At 67.3% G+C, this 24,989-nt stretch overlaps 2 protein-coding genes across 4 annotated transcripts; both read left to right on the forward strand.

Annotated features, from left to right (window-relative positions):
- On the forward strand, positions 1 to 6,152 carry ARCN1 (archain 1). Its single transcript, XM_080358057.1, has 10 exons — positions 1 to 70; positions 734 to 997; positions 1,632 to 1,811; positions 2,037 to 2,242; positions 2,360 to 2,521; positions 2,764 to 2,929; positions 3,752 to 3,899; positions 4,114 to 4,222; positions 4,344 to 4,548; positions 4,638 to 6,152. The coding sequence occupies exons 1-10, from the start codon at positions 68 to 70 to the stop codon at positions 4,725 to 4,727; spliced, it is 1,533 nt and encodes a 510-aa protein (XP_080214183.1). The 5' UTR covers positions 1 to 67; the 3' UTR covers positions 4,728 to 6,152.
- Positions 4,992 to 24,673, forward strand: PHLDB1 (pleckstrin homology like domain family B member 1). Of its 3 annotated transcripts, XM_080358052.1 has the most exons (26): positions 4,992 to 5,092; positions 10,456 to 10,551; positions 10,942 to 11,065; positions 11,136 to 11,306; positions 13,004 to 13,129; positions 14,421 to 15,520; positions 16,223 to 16,468; positions 16,586 to 16,723; positions 16,810 to 16,947; positions 18,343 to 18,471; positions 19,215 to 19,370; positions 19,446 to 19,556; positions 19,706 to 19,795; positions 19,992 to 20,114; positions 20,800 to 20,937; positions 21,380 to 21,532; positions 21,835 to 22,002; positions 22,206 to 22,322; positions 22,398 to 22,491; positions 22,603 to 22,647; positions 23,006 to 23,297; positions 23,373 to 23,463; positions 23,538 to 23,684; positions 23,814 to 24,033; positions 24,133 to 24,218; positions 24,411 to 24,673. In XM_080358052.1, the coding sequence occupies exons 2-26, from the start codon at positions 10,495 to 10,497 to the stop codon at positions 24,549 to 24,551; spliced, it is 4,401 nt and encodes a 1,466-aa protein (XP_080214178.1). In that variant the 5' UTR covers positions 4,992 to 5,092; positions 10,456 to 10,494; the 3' UTR covers positions 24,552 to 24,673. The 3 variants fall into 3 exon arrangements, with proteins under 3 accessions (XP_080214178.1, XP_080214180.1, XP_080214179.1); XM_080358054.1 differs by lacking the exons at positions 18,343 to 18,471; positions 19,992 to 20,114; positions 20,800 to 20,937; ... (1 more) ...; positions 21,835 to 22,002; positions 22,603 to 22,647; XM_080358053.1 differs by lacking the exons at positions 18,343 to 18,471; positions 19,992 to 20,114; positions 20,800 to 20,937; ... (1 more) ...; positions 21,835 to 22,002; positions 22,603 to 22,647 and having other exon boundaries at positions 22,206 to 22,491.
- The last annotated feature ends 316 nt before the right edge of the window (positions 24,674 to 24,989 follow it).

Genomic DNA, 24,989 nt, shown 5'->3' on the forward strand with positions numbered 1-24,989 from the left:
GGCTCCGGCGCCGCCATCTTGTGGGGTCCCCGAGGGCCGCGGAGCGAGCGGGAGCGGAGCCGCCGCCATGGTGAGCGCGGGCTCGGCGGGGCCGGGCGGGGCCGGACGGGGCTCGGCGGGGCCCCCGCTGGGCGGGCCCGGGCGCAGGCGGCGCGGCTGTCCGGGCCTGGCGGGGCCGGGCCGGGAGCAGGACCCGCGGGTCGGGGCCGGGCCGGGGCCGGGCGGGGGGCGCAGGGCGGCCGGGGCTCCGCGCACGGCGGGGTTGGCGGGCGGGGACGGCGTGTCCCGGGCACCGCGTGTCCCGGGCACCGCGCCAGGCGGGACCGGCCGGCGGCCCGCGCGCCGTCCCAGCGCTGCCCCCCGAGCCGCGGCGCTTCGGCCAGCGGGGCCGCCGCAGCCGGCCGAGCCGGTCGGAGGCTGCGCTGGGAGCGGCTGCTCGGGGCGAGGGGACTCCGCCGGGCAGGGCCCCTGGTACCCGGTGAGCGCTGGCGCCGTAGCTGAAGTGCCCACGAGAGTCGTTCACGGGCTCCGATCAATGCTGGTGCCGTATTTTATTCACCGTAAACGTGGCGTTGGGAAGAAGCGTCAGAGTTTACAACATTCCCACGTTCAGTTGTCAGGGGGGCCACACTGACCGAAAACTCAGGACCCCTGAGCCGCCCCTGCACGTTTCGGGGGCCCGTCAGGCTGGGTGTGTGCGCCGCGGCGCTCAGCCCCGCGCTCCGTCCCGCAGGTGCTGTTGGCAGCGGCCGTGTGCACCAAGGCGGGCAAGGCCATCGTGTCGCGGCAGTTCGTGGAGATGACGCGCACCCGCATCGAGGGGCTGCTGGCCGCCTTCCCCAAGCTCATGAACACGGGCAAGCAGCACACGTTCGTGGAGACCGAGAGCGTGCGCTACGTCTACCAGCCCATGGAGAAGCTCTACATGGTGCTCATCACCACCAAGAACAGCAACATCCTGGAGGACCTGGAGACGCTGCGGCTCTTCTCCAGAGTGGTGAGTCGCCGGTGCCCAGCGCGGCTCCGCGCGCGGCCCGAGGAGGAGCCGGTGCCGAAGCGCTGGCGGCTGCCGCCCGGCAGCTGGGTTCCCAGCGCCCGTCCTGGCCGGGGCGTCAGCGCGGGAGCTTATGTCGTATTTTTGAATTACATGTAAAAAGTCATTGATTACGTTTCACCCAGTGAGACCAAAGGGGGGATGTTGTAACTATAGCGTTAAATATACTCTGTATTCTTAAGACAACGCCCATGATTATTCTAAAAATAGGGTGATACTAGAGTATTTGACTGTTAGAAGAACAGCACTACTTTATCTGAGCAGCGAGTTTCTCCAATGGTTTTCATGCAAGTGAAGGATATTCAGGAACACACTTTCCTCAGAGTGTGTTCAGTGTCCTCTGACTTAGCGTCACAATTAACCTAAGAGGTTGTGTAAGTATTTTAGTGTAGAAAAACTAATGACAGCAGAACTTCATCTTTTTGCTTATGAGCAACGTAAAGTTGTGAGAAGCAGCTCAGTGGAGCGCTGCTCTGGGGAGGGTCCAGCGCAGCTGCGAGGTCTGGGAGCAGCAGAAAGAAAACATTTGCACAGGCTTGTCTGTGGATACCCCTGTAAAACGCTTTCCCCTGCCTAGATCCCCGAATACTGTCGGGCTCTGGAGGAGAACGAGATCTCGGAGCACTGCTTTGACCTCATTTTTGCCTTCGATGAAATCGTTGCCCTGGGCTACCGTGAGAATGTCAACCTGGCGCAAATTCGGACCTTCACCGAGATGGACTCGCACGAGGAGAAGGTGTTCCGGGCCGTCCGAGAGGTGAGCGCGCTGGCTGCTGCCCTGGCTGGGAAACGCTGCTGGTTTTGTACGACGGCGTTCCTGCGCTTTCCTAGGGGGCATACAATTATTCAGTGTTTCTGTAAATTAAGCCTCCGTCTCTTGTTGCGTTTTTCCATGCAAAGGGTTTATAAGCAAACATGTTTAGTTCCTGTGCAGAGCGAGACTGAGAGTGAAGCTCTGTTGGTCTCTTGTCTCTTCCTTCAGACGCAGGAACGCGAAGCAAAAGCCGAGATGCGCCGCAAAGCCAAGGAGCTGCAGCAGGCCAGGCGGGACGCGGAGAGGCAGGGCAAAAAGGCACCCGGGTTCGGCGGCTTTGGCAGCTCGGCCATGGCCGGCAGCACTGCGGCCACCATGATCACCGAGACCATCGTGGAAACGGAGAAGCCCAAGGTGGCACCGGCGCCCGCCAGGTGGGTGTGTGGGGAGCAGACAGGCTGCGTGGTCAGGATCCCGGGGTTACGGCGCTGAGAGAACTGAGGGACGAGGAACCGTGAGCTGACTTGGGGTTTCTTGTGCCTCTTGTTTAGGCCTTCAGGCCCTAGTAAAGCCTTGAAACTGGGCGCCAAGGGGAAGGAGGTGGACAACTTCGTGGACAAGCTGAAGTCAGAAGGAGAAAACATCATGACTGCCGTAGGCAAGCGCTCAACGGAGGCGGCCAAGGTTCTCGCTCCTCCTGTTAACATGGAGAGGTGGGTACTGCCCTTGCTCTGGAAGCAGCTCTCTTGGTGACGCACCTGTTGCTTCCTTTTTAGTTGTCAGAACAGGCCTTTTTCCTGCTGTTTGTGTCTTCTGCGCTCGCTCAGCTTGTTGATTTTTAAAGCTAGTGGGCAAAATCTTGGAAAGTACAGCAGCCAAAGAGCCGTTTGCTAATTTGTGAGATGCCAAGCGGAGGACTTGAGATACTCACCCTTTTTTTTTTCTGTCCATCTAGTGTGCACATGAAAATAGAGGAGAAAATTTCCCTGACTTGTGGCCGAGATGGAGGGCTGCAGAACATGGAGCTGCACGGCATGATCATGCTGCACATTTCCGATGAGAAGTTTGCCCGGATTCGCCTGCATGTAGAAAATGAGGACAAGAGGGGCGTGCAGCTGCAGGTGAAGCCCGTTTGTGTCCGTGCTGTCAAACGTGCTTTTGCTGTGTTCCTGTCCCAGCCCTCTCAGCAAACGCACTGAGGTGGGAGCGGTCGCTGCAGCGCATGCAGGGCCAGCTCACACTCGAGAGATTGAAGTTCACTTGAGAAATCGGCTCTCGTGCCCTTCCCGTCCTGCCCCAGGCGCTTTATCTGTGCGGTAACGCATTGGCGTGCCGGCTGAGCTCAGCTGGGCTGTGCAGCAGCCCAGTGTGCCAGGTGTGTCGCTTGGGGCTCGTTTGTATGGTGTGAGCTGTAGTTGTTGAGCAGGAGCGCGAGAATTCAGTTCCTGAGCCAAGAAGGAATCAGTTTATTGTCTAGAAAGCCGTTTCCTCACAGGGTCACTTGTGTCCTTGTCGCTGCTGCCTCTGAGACAGTTCCTGGAGCCGGTGCCTTTGGGGGCAGTCAGCAGCAGTGGCGTGGGAGGTTCTTACAGCTCCGTCCTCCTGTTCTTCCCTCTCTGTTGGTGTGCCCTGCTTGATCCCTGGAGATCGTGCTGCTTTGATATGCTCCTTTGCTCCCTCCTCCATATTTAAATCAAGTTTGGCTCCTGATGCACAGGTGCGTTACGGTTGCTGAGGGAAGTGGTGTTTTTGTGGTTTCAGGGTGTGCTTCCCAGCATTGTTAGGGTTTTTTTGTCTTCAAGAGAAATGGCCAGTCTGGGTCTTGAGGACGGTCCTTGAGGTTTTCGGAGTTGATATGGTTGTTGCGTAGGTCCCAGCGCGGGACACACATTGCCGCAGCCCGGTGCGGTGGTTACAAGCCTGGGCCTGTGTTCCCCTTGCAGACTCACCCCAACGTGGACAAGAAGCTGTTCACCGCAGAGTCGCAGATCGGCCTGAAGAACCCGGAGAAGTCATTCCCCATCAACAGTGACGTCGGCGTGCTCAAGTGGAGGCTGCAGACCACCGAGGAGTCCTTCATCCCGCTCACCAGTGAGTGCGAGCGCGCGTCGGGCCGCGTGGAGCAGCCCCCTGCTCATCTCACAGCGGGGATACCGGGAGTGGGGCACCTTGAAGCAGACAAAAATCTTTTCTCAAACTCCGGATGTCTTGGGGATGACTCTGCTGCGCTTCTCAAAGCGCATCGGCTTTTGGGAGCTCTGTGCAGGAGACCCGTGTAGCTCAGCAGGGGTTTCTGTGCCCACAGTTAACTGCTGGCCCTCGGAGAGCGGGAACAGTTGCGATGTCAACATCGAGTACGAGTTGCAGGAGGAGAGCCTGGAGCTGAACGACGTGATCATCACCATCCCCTTGCCGTGAGTAACGGTCCTCGTCCGGGCAGCACTGAGTGCCAGCTTGGGTCCCGCCAGCTCCTTCCCTGCTCTGCTTTGCCTTAGCTCAGCACAGTGAAGCTCTCGTGGCTTCTCGTTGCTCTAGGTCTGGTGTCGGCGCCCCGGTGATTGGGGAGATCGACGGTGAGTATCGCCACGACGGCCGGAGAAACCTCCTCGAGTGGTGCCTGCCAGTGATAGATGCCAAAAACAAGAGCGGCAGCCTGGAGTTCAACATAACGGGGCAGCCAAACGACTTCTTCCCGGTGCACGTCTCCTTCATCTCCAAAAAGAACTACTGTAACATCCAGGTACGGATGGGAGCGCTGGGTCGGTTCTGCCGTCGTGGCCGCCGTGGCGTCGGACGGTGCCAAACTAACTCTGCCTGTTGTCTCCGCAGGTTACCAAAGTGACCCAGGTAGACGGGAACAGCCCTGTGAGGTTTTCCACCGAAACCACCTTCCTGGTGGACAAGTACGAAATCCTGTAACGCCAGCCGTGGGGAATCGCAAAGGAAGAAATTTTTAAATTAACAAAAAGAAAAAAAAAAAGAGGCCGAAGTTTATTCTGAACGTGGGGAAGGCTGCAGCCCCTCTCTGCCCGACGCGGGGCTCTGTCTGCCGAGCGCGGCGTCCCTGCGTCACAGACACTTGCGGCAGAGAATCGCCATGCTCGGGGGGAAAGGCCACAAATTCCTTTGGCAGATTTTGACCAGCCGGCAGAAAAGCAAGATCTCCACAGAGGACCCGGGTTCGACACATCCCCTTCTCCGCGAAGACGACCAGAGCTTGGGCCCAGAGCCCACCAGACATCGTTCTCGTCCTTTTGGAAGCGTCGCACGCTGTCCCCTTCTTGGTGCTGCCAGTTTAATTTCTCCTCGGGCTTCAGCTCTGGTTTCTGTTGGCATTACGGTCTGGTGCGCGGGGGCACCGGCTGCTCCGGCCCCTTCCCTGGCTGAACGCAGAGCAGCTGATGCGGTTTCAAAGGCGGGGGCGGGAGGAGGGACTCGCGGCTTTGCTCCGTCGGCCCCGCACGGTTCCCGCTGTCACCGTGGCACAGTGACCCTGCGGCACAGGGCGAGCGTGCAGAGCGCCGGTCCTGTGCGCGGGCTCGCTGTCTGCACAGCTGATCCTGGGCCAGGTTTGGGGCCACTTTAATGAGGTTAGAACCAGCTGTATGTCCTTTGTGCGGCCCTTTGAGTGTGTGGGGAGGCTGAAGGCTTTGCCTGCTGTGGTGCGAGCAGCTGTGGAGATGGTTACTCAGCCTGCGCGTGGGGACCTGCCCCAAACGGGAGTTTTCTCAGCTCCTGGGGACGCAGGAGAAGGAAGCGCTGGTTTGCAGAAGGCCTGGGCTGATGCGAGCGCGGGCAGCACTGCTGCGGTGCGTGCTGTCCCAGGGCTGCTCTTCCTCCCGCGCCGCGCGGACCCGGGCTCCCTCCAAACTCATCTCACCCTGGGGCTCAGGGCTCGTCTCTAACGGCTTCGCTGGCCGCCAGCGAGCTCTGCTGCTGCCGAGCTCCTGAGAACGCCCTAAAAACCTGTACTGTACCCTCAGAGCCCTTCTCGCTCCCCGCGGCTCCTCTGCCAAGACAGTTTGCAGCCTCTCCCGTCAGCAGCACCGAGGGAGATGGGCCAGGAGACGGGCCCTTCCCTGGCCGGGTAGGTGACGAGTCCTGTTAGTTAACTCGGTCGTGTTCGGGAGTTGCTTGTCCGTACGATTTTAAAATGGAGTCGAGGTTAGTTCAAGCACCCAAGGAGCTTTTTTTTTTTCCTTAAATTCGTTGAATGGTGACATTTGCACCGAGCCGAGATGCCCCCTTTTTGTAACCCTGTGCGCTCCTGGCCTAGGGATAGAGCACATTCCAGTGTACCCGGAGATCCGCGTCTGTAATCAAATAAAGCCTGTTGGGAAAGGACCTGGCTGGGGCTCCTGGGCTGTGCAGGGGCCGGTCGGTCCGTCCCCCCGCCCCCGGGCCGGCGGGGCGGGACGGGGCCGGCACCGGGGCGGGACGGCTGGGCCAGCGGAGCCGGGACGGGGCTGCGGAGCGGAGGTGAGTGGGGATGGGCTGGGGGCACCGGGGCGGCTCTCTGCGTGGGGCTGGGCGCCGGGACCCACTCGTGTCCCAGCAGCGCAGTGGGAATGGCCGGGGCGTGGGGAGGGGGCTCCGCGGAGCGGTGAGCGGGGGGTCCTTGCTCCCGGGTGGGACAGCAGGAAAACCCATCAGCTGCCGAACCCGCCTTGCCCAGCGCTTTGGGGTGCACGGGGGCGCCGGCAGCTGCAGCTGGGGGGAGTTTGCTGGCATGGGAGCCCCGCGAGCCGCTGGCCCCATGTGGGTGACCGGACAAAGCTCTCCTGTCCCCAAATCCCCCTGTGGAGCGTGGGTGGCGGCGGGGGACGCGGCGCCCGGCCCTGGCTGCCCCAGCCCTCCCGACGCCTCCCGGGGAGCTTGGGAACGGCACTGGCCTGGCCGGACCCCGCTCTGCAGCACGACCTTGTTTACTCCAGCTTCCTGACATGCTCTTGCCACGGCCCCTTCAGCTGCTGCCAGGAAGCCCAAGGAATTTGGCGGCCCCAGACGGTGTCCAGCTGCTGCGCCGAAGGGCCGTGGCTGCCCCGCGAGCCCCCGGCCCTCCCTGCGCGCCGGCAGGGGCCGCAGCGGGACACGGGACGCGTCCCCGCCGAGCGCCGCGGGCCACGCGGAGTCCAGCACGGGGCAGCGCTGCCCAGGTGCTCTTTGGGCAGCTCCTGGCATGCTGGGGTTTGGCGTGTGATGCCATGTGTTGTCGTGCATGGGGCTGCGTGGGCTGGGTGGTGGAGCCACAGGTTTGTGTGACAAGGTGGCACTTGCTGGTGGCTGGACACCAGAGTGGAGAGAGTGATGCCCGCTTTTGAGAGAAGAGGTTTCCCCTCTGCCCTTCTCCCAGTGAACGTAGGGCTGGGTGATGGGTTTGTGCCAAGGGCCAGATCTGGGACCCACCAAACCCGTCCCATGCCGTGGTCCCTGAGCTGTCATTAGCGAGGAGCCGCGGTTGCTCCCCACGGAGCTGAGCGTCTGGCCTGCAAACGAGAAACCATCGTTTACTACAAGGTGGCTTTGAGGAACAAGTCTCTATTGTGTGACACTGTGAGGGGTCCCAGAGCTCAGTGGCCGTGGTTCCTCTGCCTGTGCTGCGGTGGCCGGAGGCACGTGCTGGTGCTGGGCTTGGTGTTTGACTGCTGGCAGCGGCTGTGACCAAGTGCAGTGTCAATGGCCCTCGGAGCTGGCTCATCTCGGGGACCACCGGCTGCAGGAAAGCCAGGCTGTGCGCTCTTCTCGACCCGAGCCCGCGGTGGGTGTCCCCAGCGCACAGAGAGCCTGAGGCGCGATGCTGGCGGGGCCTCGGCCGCTGCGCAGCTGTGGCGGCGCGGGAGCGCTTCCTGGGAGCGCTGAGATCAGCGGGTGCGGCCGGGATTCCTCGGCTCCCGCCGGAGCTGTCTGGCAGCTCATCTATGGTGATGTTATTGCCAGGCGTGCTGTGTCACCCCAGCAACCGCGGTGCAGCCCCCACTGCCCCTTCCCCGGGTGGGCTGGGGCCAGCGAGGTCTCCCCTGCTCGGCATGGAGCCGCAGCCAGGAACAGGCTCCGCTCCCCGCGGGCTCCCCGTTCCCAGCTGCCGGCGGAAGGGCCGGTTGTTTACCGGGGCAGAGGGTGTGGGAAGGGGTAAGCGCGTCCTAAGTGTGTTTGCAGATGGGGAGCGAGCAGGCAGCCAAGTTGGACGGAGGCTGCGGTGCTGCGTGGTGTGAACCCGTTAGTTTGGCTGCTCCGGCTTCCCACCGTGACTCACCGATGCATGGGTGGGAGGAAAGGCTGTGCTGCGGGATGCCGTGTCCTGTCCCCTTGTATCGCTGGCACGACTGGCACTGCGGGCAGTGCATGGCGGGGTGTGCCGGGCTGTGCTCCGGTGCGTCGGCACAGCCGTTCATGAGCATGGGCTGGCTCTGCCCTGGTTGTGCTCTGGTGGCACGTGGTGGCTCTGGGCCCGGCCGCTGGCACCGGCCGCGCGGGTGGGCGTGAGGCTGCGCTGTGCACGGGCCTCGGTGGGCAGCGGCAGGTCGGGCAGGAGCAGAGCCCCGAGCAGCCCTGCCCGAGGGTGCTGCGGCAGGCGGGGGTGCTGGGGCTCCCCGGGCTGTGTGGGGCAGCGCGTCGTGCACAACCTGCCCGGCGCTGGCGGGGCCCCGTGGCGACAGGGCTGAGCATCCTCCCAGGTGAGGCCTCTGCCCGTGCTGGGAGAAGAAAGGGGCTTTTGTCCTGCGGGAGGCGCGCGGGCAGCCCCGCGCGGGGGCCAGGGGCTGTTTGGCGGTAACCAAGCCCGACCCCTTGGCATTTGCTGCCTTCGCCGCTTCCCACGGCGGGAACAAGCGGCGCGTTCTGCAGGCGGCAGGAGAAGAAAGGCCGCCTTGTCCGCCCCGGCGCTGGGGCGCCGGCCGGGGCAGCCGCGCTCCCGCCCCGCATTCCTCCGGCAGAGCCGGCGGCAGAGGGGCTGCGCCCCAGCGCGGGCTGGGCAGCGGCGAGCGTCCCCTGTGCGGCGAGGAGCCAGGTGAGGGGCTCTGATGGGTGACGCTGGGGGCTGCGGGGCCAGTGTGGGGAGCCGCCGGCTGCCAGGGTCCCCTCCAGCTCGTGGGCAGGGGAGGGATGCTGAACGCAGCCAGTTTGGGCAGCAGCAGAGGGGCAGGAGCAGGGATGATCCCCCCAGCTGCGGGGCTGGGGGTCCCCCGTGGTGCTCACCGTGCCCCACCAGCGTGGCCGCACCGGGAAGGGGTTAACGGCGGCGCAGGATCCCACCCTGGCCCCGCTCCCTTCCGATGGAGCAGCCTGGCCCCTCCTGGCTTTTCCTCCTTCCGGGACATTGCGTTGGGGCCTGGGTGCAGGGGCTGGGACAGGCTCTGGGGTCTCCTGATGCTGGGACACGCAGCTCCCCTGCGCCGCAGGGACATGGGCGTGCTGCCGCGGAGGGGCCCGCTGGGCGCCCGGGCCAGGACGGGCTGTCAGGTAAGGGAAAGCGGGGCTCCTGCCCCGGCAGCCGGGGGGCACCGGGGAGCTGCTCCCAGGCCATGGCACCTCTGCTCCCCCCTGCCCCAGCTGAGCTGTCCCCATGTCACGCGGGGTGACCGTGGTCCCCGCGGAGCCCTCGCTGGGGGCAGCTGGCCCCGTTGCACGGAGCCGTCCAGGCTCTGTCCCAGCCCTGGATCCCACGCCCGCTGTTTTCCAGCATTTCATTTTTTCCGCGATGTGTAACAGCCGCCTGCTCGCCCCCGCGGCCGGGCCTGGCGCTGCCCGAGCCGGGGCGTCCTGCCCCCGCGCGACGCCGGCACAGCGGCTGAGCCTGCCGGGAGCCAACTGGGCTCCTCCTGCTGCCCCTGGCTGCCCCGGGGCCGGGGTCTGTGCTGGGGGTGGGAGCACTGCCCAGCTGGGCTGCCCCAGCCCGCCCGGGAAGGGTTAAGCCGTGCTTGGCCAGGCCGGAGAGGAAGGGAGGGACGTGGGGAGCAGCAGATGGTAAATTTAGTAACCCCGGAGCATCCCGTGCTGCCACAGTGGCGTGAGCACCGAGCAACGGAAATTGTTCCTGCCCGCGGTGCCGCCTGCCCAGGCAGAGAATGGCAGTGGGTGGCTGCTCCGGAGGGCAGCAGCCTGGCGTGGGTGCGGGCAGGGCGCAGGCAGGGCGCAGGCAGGGCCGGGCAGGGTGCAGGCAGGGCTGTGCTGTGCTCAGCCGGGCTCACGCACCCCAGGTGCTGCTGCTGCACAGCAGCAAAGGTCAGTGCCTAGAATGGGCACAGGTGGTGGTGCCAGCGTGTGCCACAGGCCTGTGCACGGCCAGGCAGACGTTGCTGGGGACAGCTGGGTGCTGCATTCACGTGTCCTTGTCCACCAGCAGCCATCGGGGTCCAGCTGCCCTTCACTCTTGGCATTTAGGGTGTGTGTTTCCTACATCAGCTCCCCAAATCCGAGCCCGCCTGCTGGCTCCTGGTTACCGTGTCCTGCGCTGATGCTTGGCGTTCATATGGGTTTCCTGCAGCGAGCGGGGGTGCGGGCCTCACTGGGCAGGGATGCTCGCCGGCTTCGGGCACGTGCTGCAGGACTGGAGACGGGAGCTCAGGAGGGGAATCATGTGAGGGCTGTGCGAGAGGAATACGGCAGAGCTGTGCCCTGTGCCGACCTCCTCCATCTCTGCCGGCAGCAGCCTGTGCCTGAGAGCACCCGGCATCCCCGAGCTGGTACCATGGCGGCACCCAGGACCCCCGCCAGCCCGACCTGCAGAGTCCAGACCGTCATCCAGGTGAGCGCACGGGGCCACGGGACCTCTGCCCTGCAGGAGACCCGCAGGAGCCCAGGCAGCCGGCCCGGAGCCCTGATCCTCCACAGCTTCCTCACCCCAATCCTGTTACGGAATCGGCGGTAAAGCCAATTGCGCTAAGTGGCTGGCAGCTCGGATCCTCTTAGGTGCAGCCCAAGCCTCCGGGGATCTACTCTCGCTCCTGCAGTGTCACACCTCTGATCTCTGGAGCGGGCGGCGCAGGCAGGCGGAGCCCTCAGCTCCTGTGTCCTGCTGCCGGGCTGTGCCGTTTTGGAGCAGCCTGGGTGCACGGATGGGTGGGAGCGCAGGGGAGCGGGGGCTGCAGGCACGGAGCTGTGAGCATCCCTGAGCACCCCTCCTCTCCTCCTGCAGAACAGCCCCCTGGACCTGATCGACACGGGCAAGGGGCTGAAGGTGCAGACAGAGAAGCCGCACTTGGTGAGCCTGGGCAGTGGCCGCCTCAGCACGGCCATCACGCTCCTGCCTCTGGAGGAAGGTGAGTGCTGGTCCCCGCAGGCACGGCGGTGGCGGCGGCAGGGTCGCTGAGCCGCTGTCTCTGCTGGCAGGGAGGACCACCATCGGCACGGCTGCAAGGGACATCGTCCTGCAGGGCCCCGGGCTGCAGCCCCAGCACTGCTTCATTGAGAACGTGCAGGGGACGCTCACCCTGCACCCCTGCGGCAATGCCTGCGCCATCGACGGCGTGCCGCTGCGGCGGCCCACGCGCCTCACCCAAGGTAAGGACAGTCCGGTCTCCACTGGTGCAGGACCTGGTGTTGGCAAGCGGGGTTGTCTGTTGGGTATTGGGGTGTTTGCATCCTCAATTGCAAGTTCCCTCTGGGATGCTCCTGCCTCTTTGTCCTGGTCTGGGGATGTTCTGGACACTGGCACTGTCTGGGAACGGGCGTGGCCGTGTGCGTGGGGGCTGTGCCACGCGTGGGATGGGAAGGAGGGGAGCCATCGCAGCCCGTTGCCGAGCAGCAGAGATGCTGAGCCGGGGTAGAAAACAACGTGGCTGTCCCGGGCAGCGTTACTGCGGACCCACCGCTGTGCTCGTGTGACCGGAGGGGCTCGGACCCGCCTGTGCCCCTCCCCGGGGGGTCCCCTGACCCCGCACGGCCCCGGTTTCCCGGAGGACCCTCCGGCCGGGCGGCGGGGCTGGCTGAGGCCCGGCCCCCCCGGCCCCGCCCGCCGCCCCTCCCCGGGGGCGGATCGCGGCGCTGCCCGGGCGGCGGCGGCGGTTCGGTGAGTGCGGCGGGGCCGGTGGGGCCACGCGTGTCCGGGCTGGGGGGGGAGCTCCCCGTGCCCCCGCGGGTCGCGAAGCCCCTTTGCCCCCGGCGGCCGCGCTGCAGCCGCCCCGCGCCGGCCCCTGCCCGGGAGCGGCACCGGGACCCACCCGCGTGGGCGCTGCCCCGCGGGGGACAATAGAGCCACGTGGCCGCCGGAGAAGGGGCGCGACGGCTTCGCCGTGACCGGCCGCGGGGTCCCGCTGCTCCCGCGGTGCGGGGAGAGCCGGGGGCTGCGGCAGGGCGGGCGGGGCCCCGGGCGGGCACAGCGCCGGGCGCGGCCGCAGCCGGACGGGCCGGGGGCTGAGGGGCGGCGGTGCCCGCTGTGCCGGGTGGTGCGCGGCTCCTGGGGCCGGTGCTGGCACGTGGGGATGGGGCAGGTCGGTGATGCCCAGCGCTGAGGAGCCATTGCTGGGGCGGAGGAGCCGCTGCCGTAGCTGCCGGGCAGGCGTGATGCTCTGGTCCCGCTGGAGTGCCGTGTTAGCTCTGGTTGGAGAACACAGCTCAACTCCTTCCCTCCCCAGCACTCGGACAAGGCAGCCGGATCCCGGTGAAACGGTTTTCACCTGCACGGCCTCGCTCACTTTGCCACCCCCTGGGCTGCTGGGTGCTCCAAAAATGTGTTCCCTCCGGTGAGGGATTTTGGGCTGTGGCTGTGGGTGCAGCACGACCCTCTGCCCCGGGCCCTGGCAGGCGCTCCAGCGGGCTGTGCCTGCAGCACCGAGCCTCCCAGCGCCCCGCCGCTCCCGCGTCCCCCGGCACCGCGCAGCCCTGCTGCCTGTCCCCAGCCGCCTTCCTCCCTGGTGGCCGCCCAGCAGCCTTCCGCCGTGAGGGCTGCTGCTTTGGGCCAAGAAAAGGAATTTCGCGGCCGGGGACAGGAGCTGTCTTGTCTGCAGCTGGCAGCCGCGCCGGGCCTGGAGCGCCGCCAGCTCCCCCGCGGCAGCACGGCCCCCGCCGGGGTCCCCAGCTGTGCCTGCGCCCGCGACGTGCTGCCGGGGGCTGACCTGGATTTCAGGCTCCCCCTAAGCCTCTGCTGACGGCAGGAGCCCGCTCCCCTTCCCGGGACGCGTCGTGGGGCTGGGCTCGGCCGCCTGCACCAGCTCCTGCCTCCTGGCACGGCTGAGCCCTGTCCCCTCCTCTGTCCCCAGGGTGCACCATCTGCCTGGGCCAGGCCACCTTCCTGCGCTTCAACCACCCTGCTGAGGCCAAGTGGATGAAGAGCATGATCCCAGCGGGGGACAGGAGCCCGGCGGCTCTCTACGGGCTGCCAGCAAGTAGGTGACCGTCCGCCGTCCCAGATGGGAACACCAGGGCACTCCCTGCCTGTGCCACCAGACCCCCAGCGCGATGCTCTCCCGGCCCCGCCCTGCGCTCGGGAGCGGGGCTCACGCCCGCTGCGGTTGCGCTGGCCGTTGGATTGGCACGGCAGCTGCGCCGGTGTTTGTTAATGATTAACATTGCCTCGGAAAAGGGTAATTGCGAGGGTGGCGAGGCGCGGCTCTCGTCTCTGCTGTGCCAGAGCCATCGCATGTTGGGCTGTGCTGAGGATGCAGGGTGTGCAGGGCCCCCCCGCTGCCTTGGAGTGGGTGTTTACGTGCCGGGGTGGCCGCGCCGAGGCTGTGAAGGCCATTTGCTCCACCGCAATCCTCCATTGCGCCAGCTGCTTATCTCGCTGTGTCTGCCTGTCTGCGGGGCCGCGGGGCGAGCGCCTGCACCAAGGTCCAGCAGTGCTCCCGGGAATGTGCGCGCCCCGGCAGCGCTCCCCGGGCTGGCAGCCCTCCTCCCTGCCCCGGCTGGCACACCCTGGCACGGGGAGGGGAGCTTGGCAGCCTCCTCACGCCACATGTGTGCCAGGAAGGCAGTGTGCCTGCAGCTGGGGGACAGGAGGGGGGACGCGGGAGGTGCCGTGGCCGCGGAGCATCCTGCAGCTGTGGAGCATCCCGCAGCCACTGCCCGCGGGACTGCGCGGGATGGCACGGGCAGGGCTGTGGCACATCTCCCCAGGCGCTGCCGCGGGGGAGCCGCTGGGTGCCAAGGGGTGACGCAGCCTGGGTGGCACGCAGTCCTGGCCGGGCTCCGCGCCTGCCGCTATTAGCTGCTCCCTGTGCCTGAGTGACAGGCACATCGGTGCTGCGCCGGCAGGGCAGGGCACCCCAGCGCGGGGAGGCTGTGGGCGACATGGTGGTGGATCTGGATGCGCCACGGGTCTGTGCTCAGTGGCTTTTGGTTGTGTCTGGGGTGCCGGAGCATGCCGGAGAGCAGTGGTGGGTGCTGGCAGCTGCTCCCCGGGGAGCAGGGATGGCGGAGCAGGGATGGCGGAGCAGGCGGTGGGGCTGTGCGATCGGGTTTCTGTCTCCCTGGTGATGGGGCCAGTGGGATGCCGGCTGCTCCCTGGCCCAGCACCGTGGCCACAGCCAGCGCAGCAGCTCAGGGTAGGGGAAGCGGTGTTCTGAGCGGTGCTGGCTGTGCGGAGCGGCGATGCCGGGCTGCTCCGGGGAACCCCAGCCTGGGCAGGGGCTCGGGGGGTTCCGTCGCGCTGATTCCTGTTCCTCTGTCACCCCATAGAGCCCGAGGTGCTGGTGAATGGCGGCCGCCAACGTCCAGAGTGCGGGCACCCCAGCCACAGCTCCCTGGTCAGCTCCATCGAGAAGGACCTGCAGGACATCATGGACTCGCTGGTGCTGGAGGAGCCGCCATCCCCCGGCGGCAAGAAGCCGCTCGCCTGTGGACGGTCCCCACTGTCCCCCGTGCTAAACGGTGGCGGCCGCTGCCTCCTGTCCCCCCCGCCCAGCCCCGGGGCTGCCTCGGGGGGCTCCAGCTACGAGAACACCTCCCCACCCTTCTCCCCGCTCTCCTCCCCAGCCAGCAGCGGCGGCTACACCAGCCCCTCGCCCAGCAGCCAGGAGCAGGGCCCGGCCGTGCCACCTCTCGTCCCGCTGCGCTCCTCCAGCTACAACCACGCCGTGCAGCCGCCCCCGCAGTGCCCACCCCCCGCGCCTGGCGGGGGTCCCGGCGAGTCCTGGCCCAGGGACCAGCGGGCCGGCAGCCCCCGGCTGACCCCCCGTCCGGCCCCGCGGCTGCGGGCAGCCCTGCAGGAGCGGCCCCCCAGCCCTTTCCGTGAGCCGCGGGACCCTCCGGCCCCCAGCCGGCAGCCCCTCGGCAGGGTGGTCCCGGAGACGCGGCTGCAGCCCCCCGAGAGCCCGCGGGCAGCCCGGCGGAATGTGGACAGCATGCGGGAGCTGCCCCCTCTGAGCCCCGCGCTGTCACGCCGGGCCGGCAGCCCCCGGGCGGCCCCCGACGCCCCCTCCCCACAGCCCCGGCTGGGCAGGGAGGTGCCTGGCAGCCCCCGTGCCCGGCGCAAGGGCCCGGAGGAGCCGCGGGGCGCAGGGAGCCCCTTGCCCTCGCTGCTGGCAGAGGCCGCCCCGCGCCGCCCCAGCTTCGGCGCTTGCCTGAGCCCAGCGTATGGGCTGGGCTCCCCGGCGGTGCCATCACCCCGGCAGAGCCCTCGCACCCCCAGGAAGCCCCTTGGGGACCCCCAGCCGCCAGCGGGGCTGCGAGAGCGCAAGAACAGCATCACCGAGATCAGCGACAACGAGGACGAGCTGCTGGAGTATCACCGGCGGCAGCGGCAGGAGCGGGTGCGGGAGCAGGAGATGGAGCGGCTGGTGAGCCTGGGGGGCACGGGGGGCACGTGGGGCTGGGTTTGAACGTAGGGCAGCCTCTGAGCAAATGCCTTTCGGCTTCTGCTGCTTTAAACCCCAGCTCTTGCCTCTCGGGGATTTGCAGCGGTTGCCAGGCTGCCGGCTTATCCAGGGGGATTACGGCTGGGAGCGGCTGTGGGTCCACGGCGGCTCCCGGGGGACTCGGAGCCCCCGGCAGCCAGGGGAACCCGCGGGGTCAGCACGGCTCTGCGGGCTGAAATCGCGGTGCCTCTGGCTTTGCAAAACCATCCACATTGTGTCCAGAGCCACGACAGTGCGGTGGCTTTGTGGGCATCGTGTCTATATTTAGGGCAGATGGAGTTTTTATAGCGGCGGCAGCTGCCGGGGTGGGGTTTGCCCCGTGCATCTGCCGGGGCGGGGGGGCCGCGCCGCGGGGCTGTTTGCTCAGCCCTGACTCACGCCCGGCGCGAGCAGCCTGAGTCACCGCCTGGAAATAGCGGAGACGCGGCAGCCGCCACTACTGCCTGTAATTAGCCCGTCTCCAGCTCCCGGCACGGGGTCGGGGCGGCTGCACTGGGGTTCGCGATGTCCCCAGCCTGTCCCAGCGTGCGGGCGGGGCACGGAGCGACCCCGCATCTGCCATCGGCACGCTCTGGCAGCGGCATGTGCTGGGGTGGGCACCACGCTGATTGTTCTTCCCCGCAGGAGCGGCAGCGCCTGGAGACCATCCTGAACCTCTGTGCCGAGTACACCAAGACGGACGGTACTGAACCAGCCGACGTGCACCAGCTCCTGGCTGCGGATGCTGGCTGGCGGGCACCCCGCGGTGCCGTGGCGCTGGGCCGCGCTGCCGAGGAGCCCGTCGTCCTGCGGCAGAGGGAGAGCCTGGAGCGGTCGGATGAGGAGAACCTGAAGGAGGAGTGCAGCAGCACCGAGAGCACCCACCACGAGGTGAGCAGGCGGCCGCACTACGTCACGCTGCGCCGTGCCGTGCTGTGCCGTGCTGCGCCGTGCCATGCCGCACTGTGCTGTGCCGCGCCATGCCGTGCCCACCTGCCCTCTCTGCAGCACGAGGAGCTGGCGGGGCCCCGCGCCAAGGAGGCGCAGCAGCTGGAGGGGGAGCGGGCCGGCGTGCTGGGCCGCCTGGACCAGCTCAAGAGCCGCCTCAAGGAGCTGGAGCAGCAGCTGCAGGAGACGTCGCGAGAGGTGAGAGGACCGGGTGTCCTGACGTGTCCTCCACGCTCCCTGCCATCGGGGCCGGGGCAGCGTCCTGATGCAGCCGTGCTGGGCAGGCGGAGCTGGAGCGGGCGCTGCTGCAGGGCGAGCGGGAGGTGGAGGCGGCGCGGCTGCGGCAGGAGCAGGAGGCAGCGCAGCAGCTGCAGGAGAAGCTCTGCAGCCTGGACACCAGCATCCGCCGTGAGCGTGACAAGGTGAGTCCCGTGCCGGCAGCGCCGTGTCCGCCCGGTGCTGCGGTGGCCACGCTGCGGCATTCCTCTGTGGACGTGTTCTCCTGTCCCTGGGCGCCGTGGTGTCACTGAGCAGTGTCCCCCTGGGTTCTTGTTGCGGGGGACGCTGTCCGTCTGTTTGCCCAGGAGAGAGCCCTGTGGGGAGGGCAGGGCTGATGCTCTTGGCGCGTTTCAGGCGCTGTCCGTTCCGCCAGCGGGGAGCGCGGGGCCGGTCTGTGCCGCGGGGTATTCCCGCACAGCGCTGCCTGCAGCGGGCAGCGCCCACCCCGGGCTGGGGTCGTGGTGCCCCCTCTCCCGGCTCTTGCTGGGGCTGTGGCTTGTGGCAACTTGGGGCATCCCCACATGTGGCAGTGGGGGAGTTGCTGTGTGTGTTTCACTTGGTCCGGTGGCTGAGGAGGGGTCCTGGGGCAGGGACTGGGGTCCTGGGGCAGGGACTGGGGTCCCGGCCCCTCCCCTTGGACGTGTCTTTGGTACAGTTGTTGCCGTGATCTGCCAGCTGTGCCACTGCGTGCACAGCACGTCCCTCCCGGCCGCCGGTTGCCGTCCATCCTGCAGCCTCATGGGCAGCACGGCACGGCGCTGGAGGGGCCGCTGGACGTGGCTCTGCGCTGCCCTGTGCCGGTGTCCCCGTGCAGCCAGTCCCGCTGTGGCTCCGTGCTGCCCCTCGCCGGATGCGGTGCCGGCATCCCTGGGCTGGAGGCGCCCAGGCCGTTTGGTCACCCGTGGCTGGCAGAGCTGCTGTCGGTGCCTGCCAGCGGTGCCGCGTGGCGTTGGGGGTTTTGTTCTGGTTTTGGTCTCCCAGCCCTTTGCAGGGGCAGCCGGTGCAGAGGCGGGAGAGCAGCGCAGGGACAGCCCCCTCCAACCTCTGCTGAAATAACCACCCGCTTTCCTAGCCAGCACTAATTGCACTAATTGCACTAACGGTGCCTGCTCTGCCATCTGCCACCACCTCTGACGCCTCCGCCTGCCCAAGAGCCCCTGGGCACCCCGCAGCCCCTCCCTGGGGCATCAATTAAAGTTAGTTAGTGTTGGTTCAGAAGGTGCATGTGGTGCAGCCGTTGGCAGGGTCAGGGTGATAGCGGTGCTATCAGCATCCATGGTTTTGGTGCCCATAAGTGGGGTTTTGGCATGGAAAGGTGAGGCTGAGGGGGGGCTGGGACCCTCTAACACCCGGTCCCCGTGGCTGCTGCTCTCTCGACGCCTCTGTAGACGCTCCTCCCTGCAAGTCTTTCAGTCTCTTTTTCCAGCTGAGCGTCTCTAACTCTGCAGCTTCTGCGTGGTGTGGATCTGAGAAGTGTGTTTTCTCTCTCTTTTTCTTTTTCTTTTTTGTTTTTTTGGTGTAATTCTCCCCCAATTCAGGAAAGGGCAAAGGTTGATGCTGAAAGGAAGGAGCTCGAGCAGCTCCGGGCACTTTACCATGAGTCGAAGAGCCACCTCGCTCAGTGCCCCGAGTCGCTGCGGGAGCAGCTGCAGGAGCAGGTGCGAAGGGTCAGTGTCCCCCCGCCCCTGGGACCACCTCCCTCACCCCAGCTTAGCCCGGGGCCGCTCCGGGAGCCTCGCACCGGGGCTGGAGGGGGCTGGCGCCGGGCACCGCTGTGCCGGTAAGCTCGCTGCGGTGCCGCCTTGGCAGAGCGCAGGTGCAGCGTCCGTGCCCGGAGGGAGCCGGGGGGATCCCAGCTCCTGGTCCGTCTGCTTCCAGCTATTTCCTGAGAGCGTTTATTTGCACAGAGCCCTTGGTTTATGTTACAGCATTTTTTTCCCATTATCTGGTATTTTGCGGTAGCAGCCGAGCCATGGCCGGCGCCTGCCCGGCGCTCACCATGCACGTAGTCCCGGTGTGCGATGGACAGGGATGGTGACAGGGTGGTCCTGGTGCGTGGTAGCCCGTGGTAGCCAGCACGCCGGCGGTGCCACGCTGTGCCGCAGGAGCAGCGGCTGCCGCGGCAGGGCGGTGCGATGGCAGGCTGGCGGGGCGCTCGTCCGGGGCGCTCAGCTGCCCCTCGGCTCAGTGGTGCGGGGCCGTGTGTCGGTGGTGACACTGGCATGCGGGATTCTGCTGCCAGGACGTGGTGCGGCAGGGGCTGCTGTGCTCCGAGGAGCCCCCGGCCATGGCGAGCGCCTCATCCTGCGGGGCTGACGGCTCCGACCTGGCCGGTGCCCAGTGGCTCTGTCGCCTTCTCCAGCTGGGCAGAGGTTGACAGTGGCTCCCCCCTGTCCCTGTGTGTCCCCAGGAGGCGGAGGTGCTGGAGACAGAGGCGAAGCTGTTGGAGGACCTGGAGTTCCAGCAGCTGGAGCGAGAGAGCCGGCTGGAGGAGGAGCGGGAGGCGCGGGGGCAGCAGCTGCTGCAGGGCCGGGCCGAGTGCCAGCGCAGCATCGCCCGCAGGAAGGTGGGCACGGGGGCCGGCGGCTCCGGCTCAGCCCCGCGGGTTGCCGGTGCCGGCTCATCCCGCCGCTCTCCCCAGGAGCGAGTGGCCGCCCTGGACGCCCAGGTCGCCCAGATCCGGCTGCAGAGTGCCCAGGAGACTGAGCGCCTGGCCCGGGAGAGAAACGGCGTCCTGCAGCTGCTGCAGAAGGTAACGCAGCGACCGGGGGTCCCCAATGGTCCCCAGCCCAGGGGTGCTCAAGGCAGGGGACAGCACTGAGCTGACAGGGTGAGCTTTGGGGGGACTGGCCGTGGGGTACCAGTGGCCATCAGATGCTTCTGCTCTTACCCTTCACTCAGGAGAAGGAGAAGCTCGTGTCCCTGGAGAGGCGATACCAGCTCGTCACGGGCGGCAGGAGCTTCCCCAAAATGTCCTCGGCTCTCAGAGAGGTGAGCGGCTGTCTTGGTGCCAACACAGGGGCTCCTTCCCGGTGATGGCCAAAGGCTTTTAGGTGCCAGTGGGTCACCCCACTGCCCTGCCTGCGGCTCTGAGCGGGGAGATGGAGCCACGATGCCCTTGGGGACTGTGGTGCCGCCCACTTGCTGCCTGTGCCCACCATGCCCACGGGATCATCCCCTCCAACAGGAGACCCTCTGCATCCCCGAGCCTTACGAGCTGTTGGAGGGATTGCAGCCCCCGAGCCCCCCGCCAGCCGCTGCCGCCTCCTCCTTCGCTTCTGCCGCCCGCTCGCTCCCCGCGGCACACGAGGTACCAGCACTAACTGCACGAGCTCGCTCGCTTGCCGTGGCTGCGCCCTTCCCGGGACTAACACGCGCTGGGGCCGCCGGGCACCCAGAGCAGCGCGCCGGGCTGGCACGGCTGCGGTGTCACTGGCTCAGCTCTCCGGCTGCTCTCGTTAACAACCAGAGCCTGATTTCGGATGCTCTCCTGAGCCCTCCTGCTGCCACCCGCAGCTTCAGCCCAGCGCAGCATCCCTGCGCAGCATCCCTGCGCCTCCCTCACCCGCCGCTCTCCCGCTGCCCGGGCACCTCCCGACAGCATCCTTCGGGGTCCAGCTAGCGCGGCTTCCCCACAAGAGCAAACCCTTGGCTTTAGTGTGCCTGATTCAGAAAAGCTTAGGAAGTGGGTTTTAAGCTTGAGTTGCCCCATCTGGTGCTGTGGCACCAGGGAGGGCCTGTGGCCAGGGACCCCAAGACATGGGTGGTGGGAGCAGGTGAGGGCGCTGGAGGCCGTGGCAGGGGAGGCTGCAGCCCTGCGCAGCCCGGCTGCGCCCGGCAGAGCTGTGCCGGAGGTGCGGTGCCGCACGGCGGGGCGGCTGCAGGCAGGAGGGGCTGGGCCGGCGGGGGCGCGCGGGGAGATCTGCTCCCGCTTTGCCGTCCGCGCCGCCAGCGCATGGCTCTAACTCTCCTCCTTCTCCGCCGTGGGTTTCTAGGAGTACATGAGGCTGTCTGACGTTTTCAGGTTCTGCCGCCGCGCGTACGGCCCCAGCCCGGACGCTAAAGCTTCTGCCGCTGCCCCCGCTGCTGCTCAGCGCTCTTTCTTGCTTGCTGTCCCTCCCGCAGCCGATGAGGTACCCGCTCCAGAGCGTGCTCGGGTTTGCCACTGCAGGTCGTGGGGCCGCTGCAGACCCCACAGCGCCCCTGTGTCCCGGTGCTCGCAGCTCTCCCGGGTCAGGGCTTTGTCCAGCTGCCGCCGAGCGGGGAGCGGAGCCGCTCAGTGTCCTTGCCAGGCAGCGCTTCTCGCCCGCTCCGGACAGGCTTTGCCCTCTGGGGTTGGCAGCAGCGGGTCCCCAGGGGGGCGGGAGGGTGGCCCTTTGCTGTGGGACTCAGTCCTGGCTGCCAGTCCTGGGTGAGGACGGTGCAGACCCTGACCCGGTGCCCAGCACCAGCTGTCTCCCTTCCCTGGGACGTGATCGCCTCGTTTGGGGCTGCAGCCACCTGCTCGTTCCCCTGTGCCTGCCTGCCCTTGCTCAGAGCCTCTTCTCCTGGTTTAATCTGGTTCTCTCTGCCCAGTACGTGACTGTTGAGCAGCTCTCGGGCATCCTCCGCGCCGCTGCCGCTCCCCCGCCGGGCTGTGCCCCTCCAGCTCCTTCGTCCTCGGTCTGCACCGCTCCTGCTCTTCCTCCTCCTCCTCCATCTCTCTCTTCTCCCTCCGGCTCTGCAGAGGTTCGTGCTCCGTCTCCCTCCCTTTGCCTTGCAGTCTCCCTGGGAGGTGACGGGGATGCACGGGACAGGGTGAGCGCCTCACTCCCTGCCCGCTGCTTCGCTGCCTGCGCCGCACCTGAGCCAGCGCGCGGCACCGGGCTCTGTGCCCTGTGGCACTGCCACCGGCTCTGCCAGCCTGCTGAGCAGCGAGGGGCCCTGCAGGTCCTGTTTTTGGGGGGCACAGGCGGGGTGCTCCCACCTCTCCGTCTCTGTGTGTCTGTCCCTCTCGCCGCGTTCCGCTCTCACACGGCGTTTCTCTCCAGATGGAGCAGCCGCTGCCGGGAGGGCCCGTGTGGCTCCCGGCTCTTGACTTAGAGAAGTGGTACCGGGAGGCCATGGCTGCCTTTGAGACCTCCTCCTGCTCTGTTTCTCCTCCTTCTTCCCCTCCTCCGCTCCCAGCTAAAGCTCACTCCTCCCACGGGCCCCTCCAGGTAACCCAGGCTCCCTCTGCGCGGGGCTCGGGCTTCGGCGCTGCCGGGGCAGCGCGAGGATGCTCCTGTCGCTGCCTCCTCCTGCCTGCGCCGCTGCCGAGGGCAGGCTCCGGGAGGGACGCGCACTCACTGCGGCTGAGCCACCCAGCCGGCTGGGCTTTTGCGTGCCCCGGTGCCCCTCTCACCTCCCCGTCTCTGCCCAGGTCTATCGTGCCAAAACAGAGGGTGACGCCGGTGCCCTGAGCCCTCGGCTGAAGAGCGGGACCCCCTCGTCCTCGCAGCTCAACCTCTCCGTGCTGGGGCGCAGCCCCTCGCCCAAGGTACGGCTGCCGGGGGGCCCAGAGCCTGGCGCCAGCCCCCCGTCCCCGCGGCTGACCACCTGCCGTCCTGCCCAGGGCCCCCCCAGCCCGGCGGGCAGCCTGCCCCGCAACCTGGCGGCCACGCTGCAGGACATCGAGGCCAAGCGGCAGCTGGCCCTGCAGCAGAAGGGTGAGTCGGGGTGCTGGGCTTTGGGAGGCGCTTCCCCCGCTGCCTTTCTCACGGTCTCTCGCTTTTCCCCCCTCTCTGCCCCCCGACCCCTCCGCCCGACGGCGTCTCCAGCCGAGCCGCTCCCCGCGGAGCCCTCGCAGCCAGGGGATCTACCAGGTAGAGACGTGGGGCAGTCGCCGTGCCTCGGGCAGCCCCGCGGCAGCAGCATGGCTGTTTGCTGGCACCTCTGCCGCGCACAGGAGGGGCACGGCCAGCCCAGGGCCCCAGGGCTGCTCAGCGTCCGCTTGGGGACAACCCTGCGTGTCCCCGACCTGCTGATGCTTTGCCAGCCCGCTCCTGCCAGCCTGGTGCATGTGTCCCCTTGGCTGCCTGGGCTGCCCGCTCCGCACCCGCCATCCCTCCGGTTCAGCAGCGCCTGCGCTGTCACCTCCTGCCCACGCCGTCCCCTCGCCCGCCGCCGTGCGGCTCGGAGTGCGGCACACTCAGCCATCGTCACCCTCTCCCTGCGGTGCAGGTCAGCAGGTGATCGAGGAGCAGAAGCGGCGGCTGGCGGAGCTGAAGCAGAAAGCGGCCGCTGAGGCTCAGTCGCAGTGGGAAGCCCTGCACGGGCAGCCCCCCTTCCCGGGTGCCTTCCCCCCGCTTGTGCATCACTCCATCCTGCACCACCACCGGCCCCACGGCCCCGGGCCCCGCGCCGAGGAGCTGGACCACGCATACGACACGCTCAGCCTGGAGAGCTCGGACAGCATGGACACCAGCATCTCCACTGGCAACGCCTCCGCCTGCTCGCCCGACACCGTCTCCAGGTAAGCCCGGCTCTGCCACCCACGCCACCAGCTCCCGGTCCTTCCCACGGGGACGGCAGCTGCCGCGTCTTGCAGCGCCAGCGGGATGGAGGCCGGCAAGATCGAGGAGATGGAGAAGATGCTGAAGGAGGCTCACGCGGAGAAGTCACGGCTGATGGAGTCCCGGGTGAGCAGGGGTACTGGGCCCAGCTGGGGAGCGGGTCCCCCTCCCCGTGACTGAACGCCCATGCGTGCCCACAGGAGCGGGAGATGGAGCTGCGGCGGCAGGCGCTGGAGGACGAGCGCCGGCGCCGGGAGCAGCTGGAGCGGCGGCTGCAGGACGAGACCGCGCGGCGGCAGAAGCTGGTGGAGAAGGAGGTCAAGCTGCGGGAGAAGCACTTCTCACAGGTGCGGGGCGGCTGTCCCCTCCGCGTCCTCTGTCCCCTCCGCGTCCTCTGTCCGAGGCTGGTGTGCCTGCGGGCGGATGCAGCTCTTGCTGCTGCCGGCGGGCTCTGCAGGGCCGTGTTGCTTCCCCAGGCTCGTCCCCTGACGCGCTACCTCCCCATCCGCAAGGAGGATTTCAACCTGCGGCTGCACATCGAGTCCTCGGGCCACAGCGTGGACACCTGCTACCACGTCATCCTGACGGAGAAGATGTGCAAGGGCTACCTGGTCAAGATGGGCGGCAAGATCAAGTCCTGGAAGAAGCGCTGGTTTGTCTTCGACCGCATGAAGCGCACGCTCTCCTACTACGTGGGTGAGTCCCCATGCCATCGCCCCCTCGCGGTGCCATCGCCCCCTCGCGGTGCCACCGCCCGCAGTGCTGTGGGTGACACCAGTTCCTCCTCTTGGGCAGATAAACATGAGACAAAGCTGAAGGGCGTCATCTACTTCCAAGCCATTGAGGAGGTTTACTACGACCACCTCCGCAGTGCAGCCAAGGTGAGAACTGGGCCCCCCTGGCATGGCCGGGGCTCCCGCGTCCCCTGCGCCACCAGCTCGGGGCGGGGGCGCGGCTGCAGCGGCCTCTGTGCCCTGGTGCTGCCGGCGCCTCGGGTGCCGGTGGCAGAACAGCGCAGGGCGCGCAGGGCGCGCGGCACCGCTGGGGGTGCTGACCCCTCCCCGCTCCTCCAGAGCCCCAACCCTGCGCTCACGTTCTGCGTCAAGACCCACGACCGCCTGTACTACATGGTGGCGCCGTCGGCCGAGGCCATGCGCATCTGGATGGACGTCATCGTCACTGGGGCCGAGGGCTACACACAGTTCATGAGCTGAGGGCCGGGGGTGCCGCGCAGCTGGAGCTGCTGCGGGGGGACCTCCCGGGGTCGGGTCCCCGCCGCGCCCCGTGTGCGCCGCAGCCACGTCCCCGTGTCCCGTGCCGCTGTCCCGCGCGGGCCGGCACGCAGCAGCGCCTGTGCAGCGGGGGAATAAGGGCGTTGTGGTTTTTTAATGTTGACTTTTTAAAAACAAAGTTTATTGGAAACACCCAAGCGCTGCAGCGTGAGGAGCTGCCGAGGGGCGGCGGGAGGGGCCGAGCGCCGAGCGGGCGCGGCAGTGGTGGGCGGGCGGGGGCGGGGATTAGGCGCACCGGGGGCGGAGTTGGGGCGGAGCGAGAGGCGGAGTTTGGGGCGGAGCGGGGGCGGAGCGAGAGGCGGAGTTGGGGCGGAGTTTGGGCGGAGCGAGAGGCGGAGATTGGGGCGGAGCGAGAGGCGG

The sequence above is a fragment of the Nesoenas mayeri genome, assembly GCF_963082525.1.
Source record: "Nesoenas mayeri genome assembly, chromosome: 22".
Lineage (NCBI taxonomy): Eukaryota > Metazoa > Chordata > Aves > Columbiformes > Columbidae > Nesoenas > Nesoenas mayeri.

What these genes read in the sequence shown, in the direction of transcription:
- ARCN1 (XM_080358057.1), top strand. An exon ending in TGCGGCTCTTCTCCAGAGTG is followed by an intron (nt 998 to 1,631) that starts GTGAGTCGCCGG and finishes TCCCCTGCCTAG; the next exon opens with ATCCCCGAATACTGTCGGGC. An exon ending in AGAACTACTGTAACATCCAG is followed by an intron (nt 4,549 to 4,637) that starts GTACGGATGGGA and finishes TTGTCTCCGCAG; the next exon opens with GTTACCAAAGTGACCCAGGT.
- PHLDB1 (XM_080358052.1), top strand. Translation starts at nt 10,495, where the DNA reads ATGGCGGCACCCAGGACCCCCGCCAGCCCGACCTGCAGAGTCCAGACC. An exon ending in TCTCTACGGGCTGCCAGCAA is followed by an intron (nt 13,130 to 14,420) that starts GTAGGTGACCGT and finishes GTCACCCCATAG; the next exon opens with AGCCCGAGGTGCTGGTGAAT. An exon ending in GGGAGAAGCACTTCTCACAG is followed by an intron (nt 23,685 to 23,813) that starts GTGCGGGGCGGC and finishes TTGCTTCCCCAG; the next exon opens with GCTCGTCCCCTGACGCGCTA.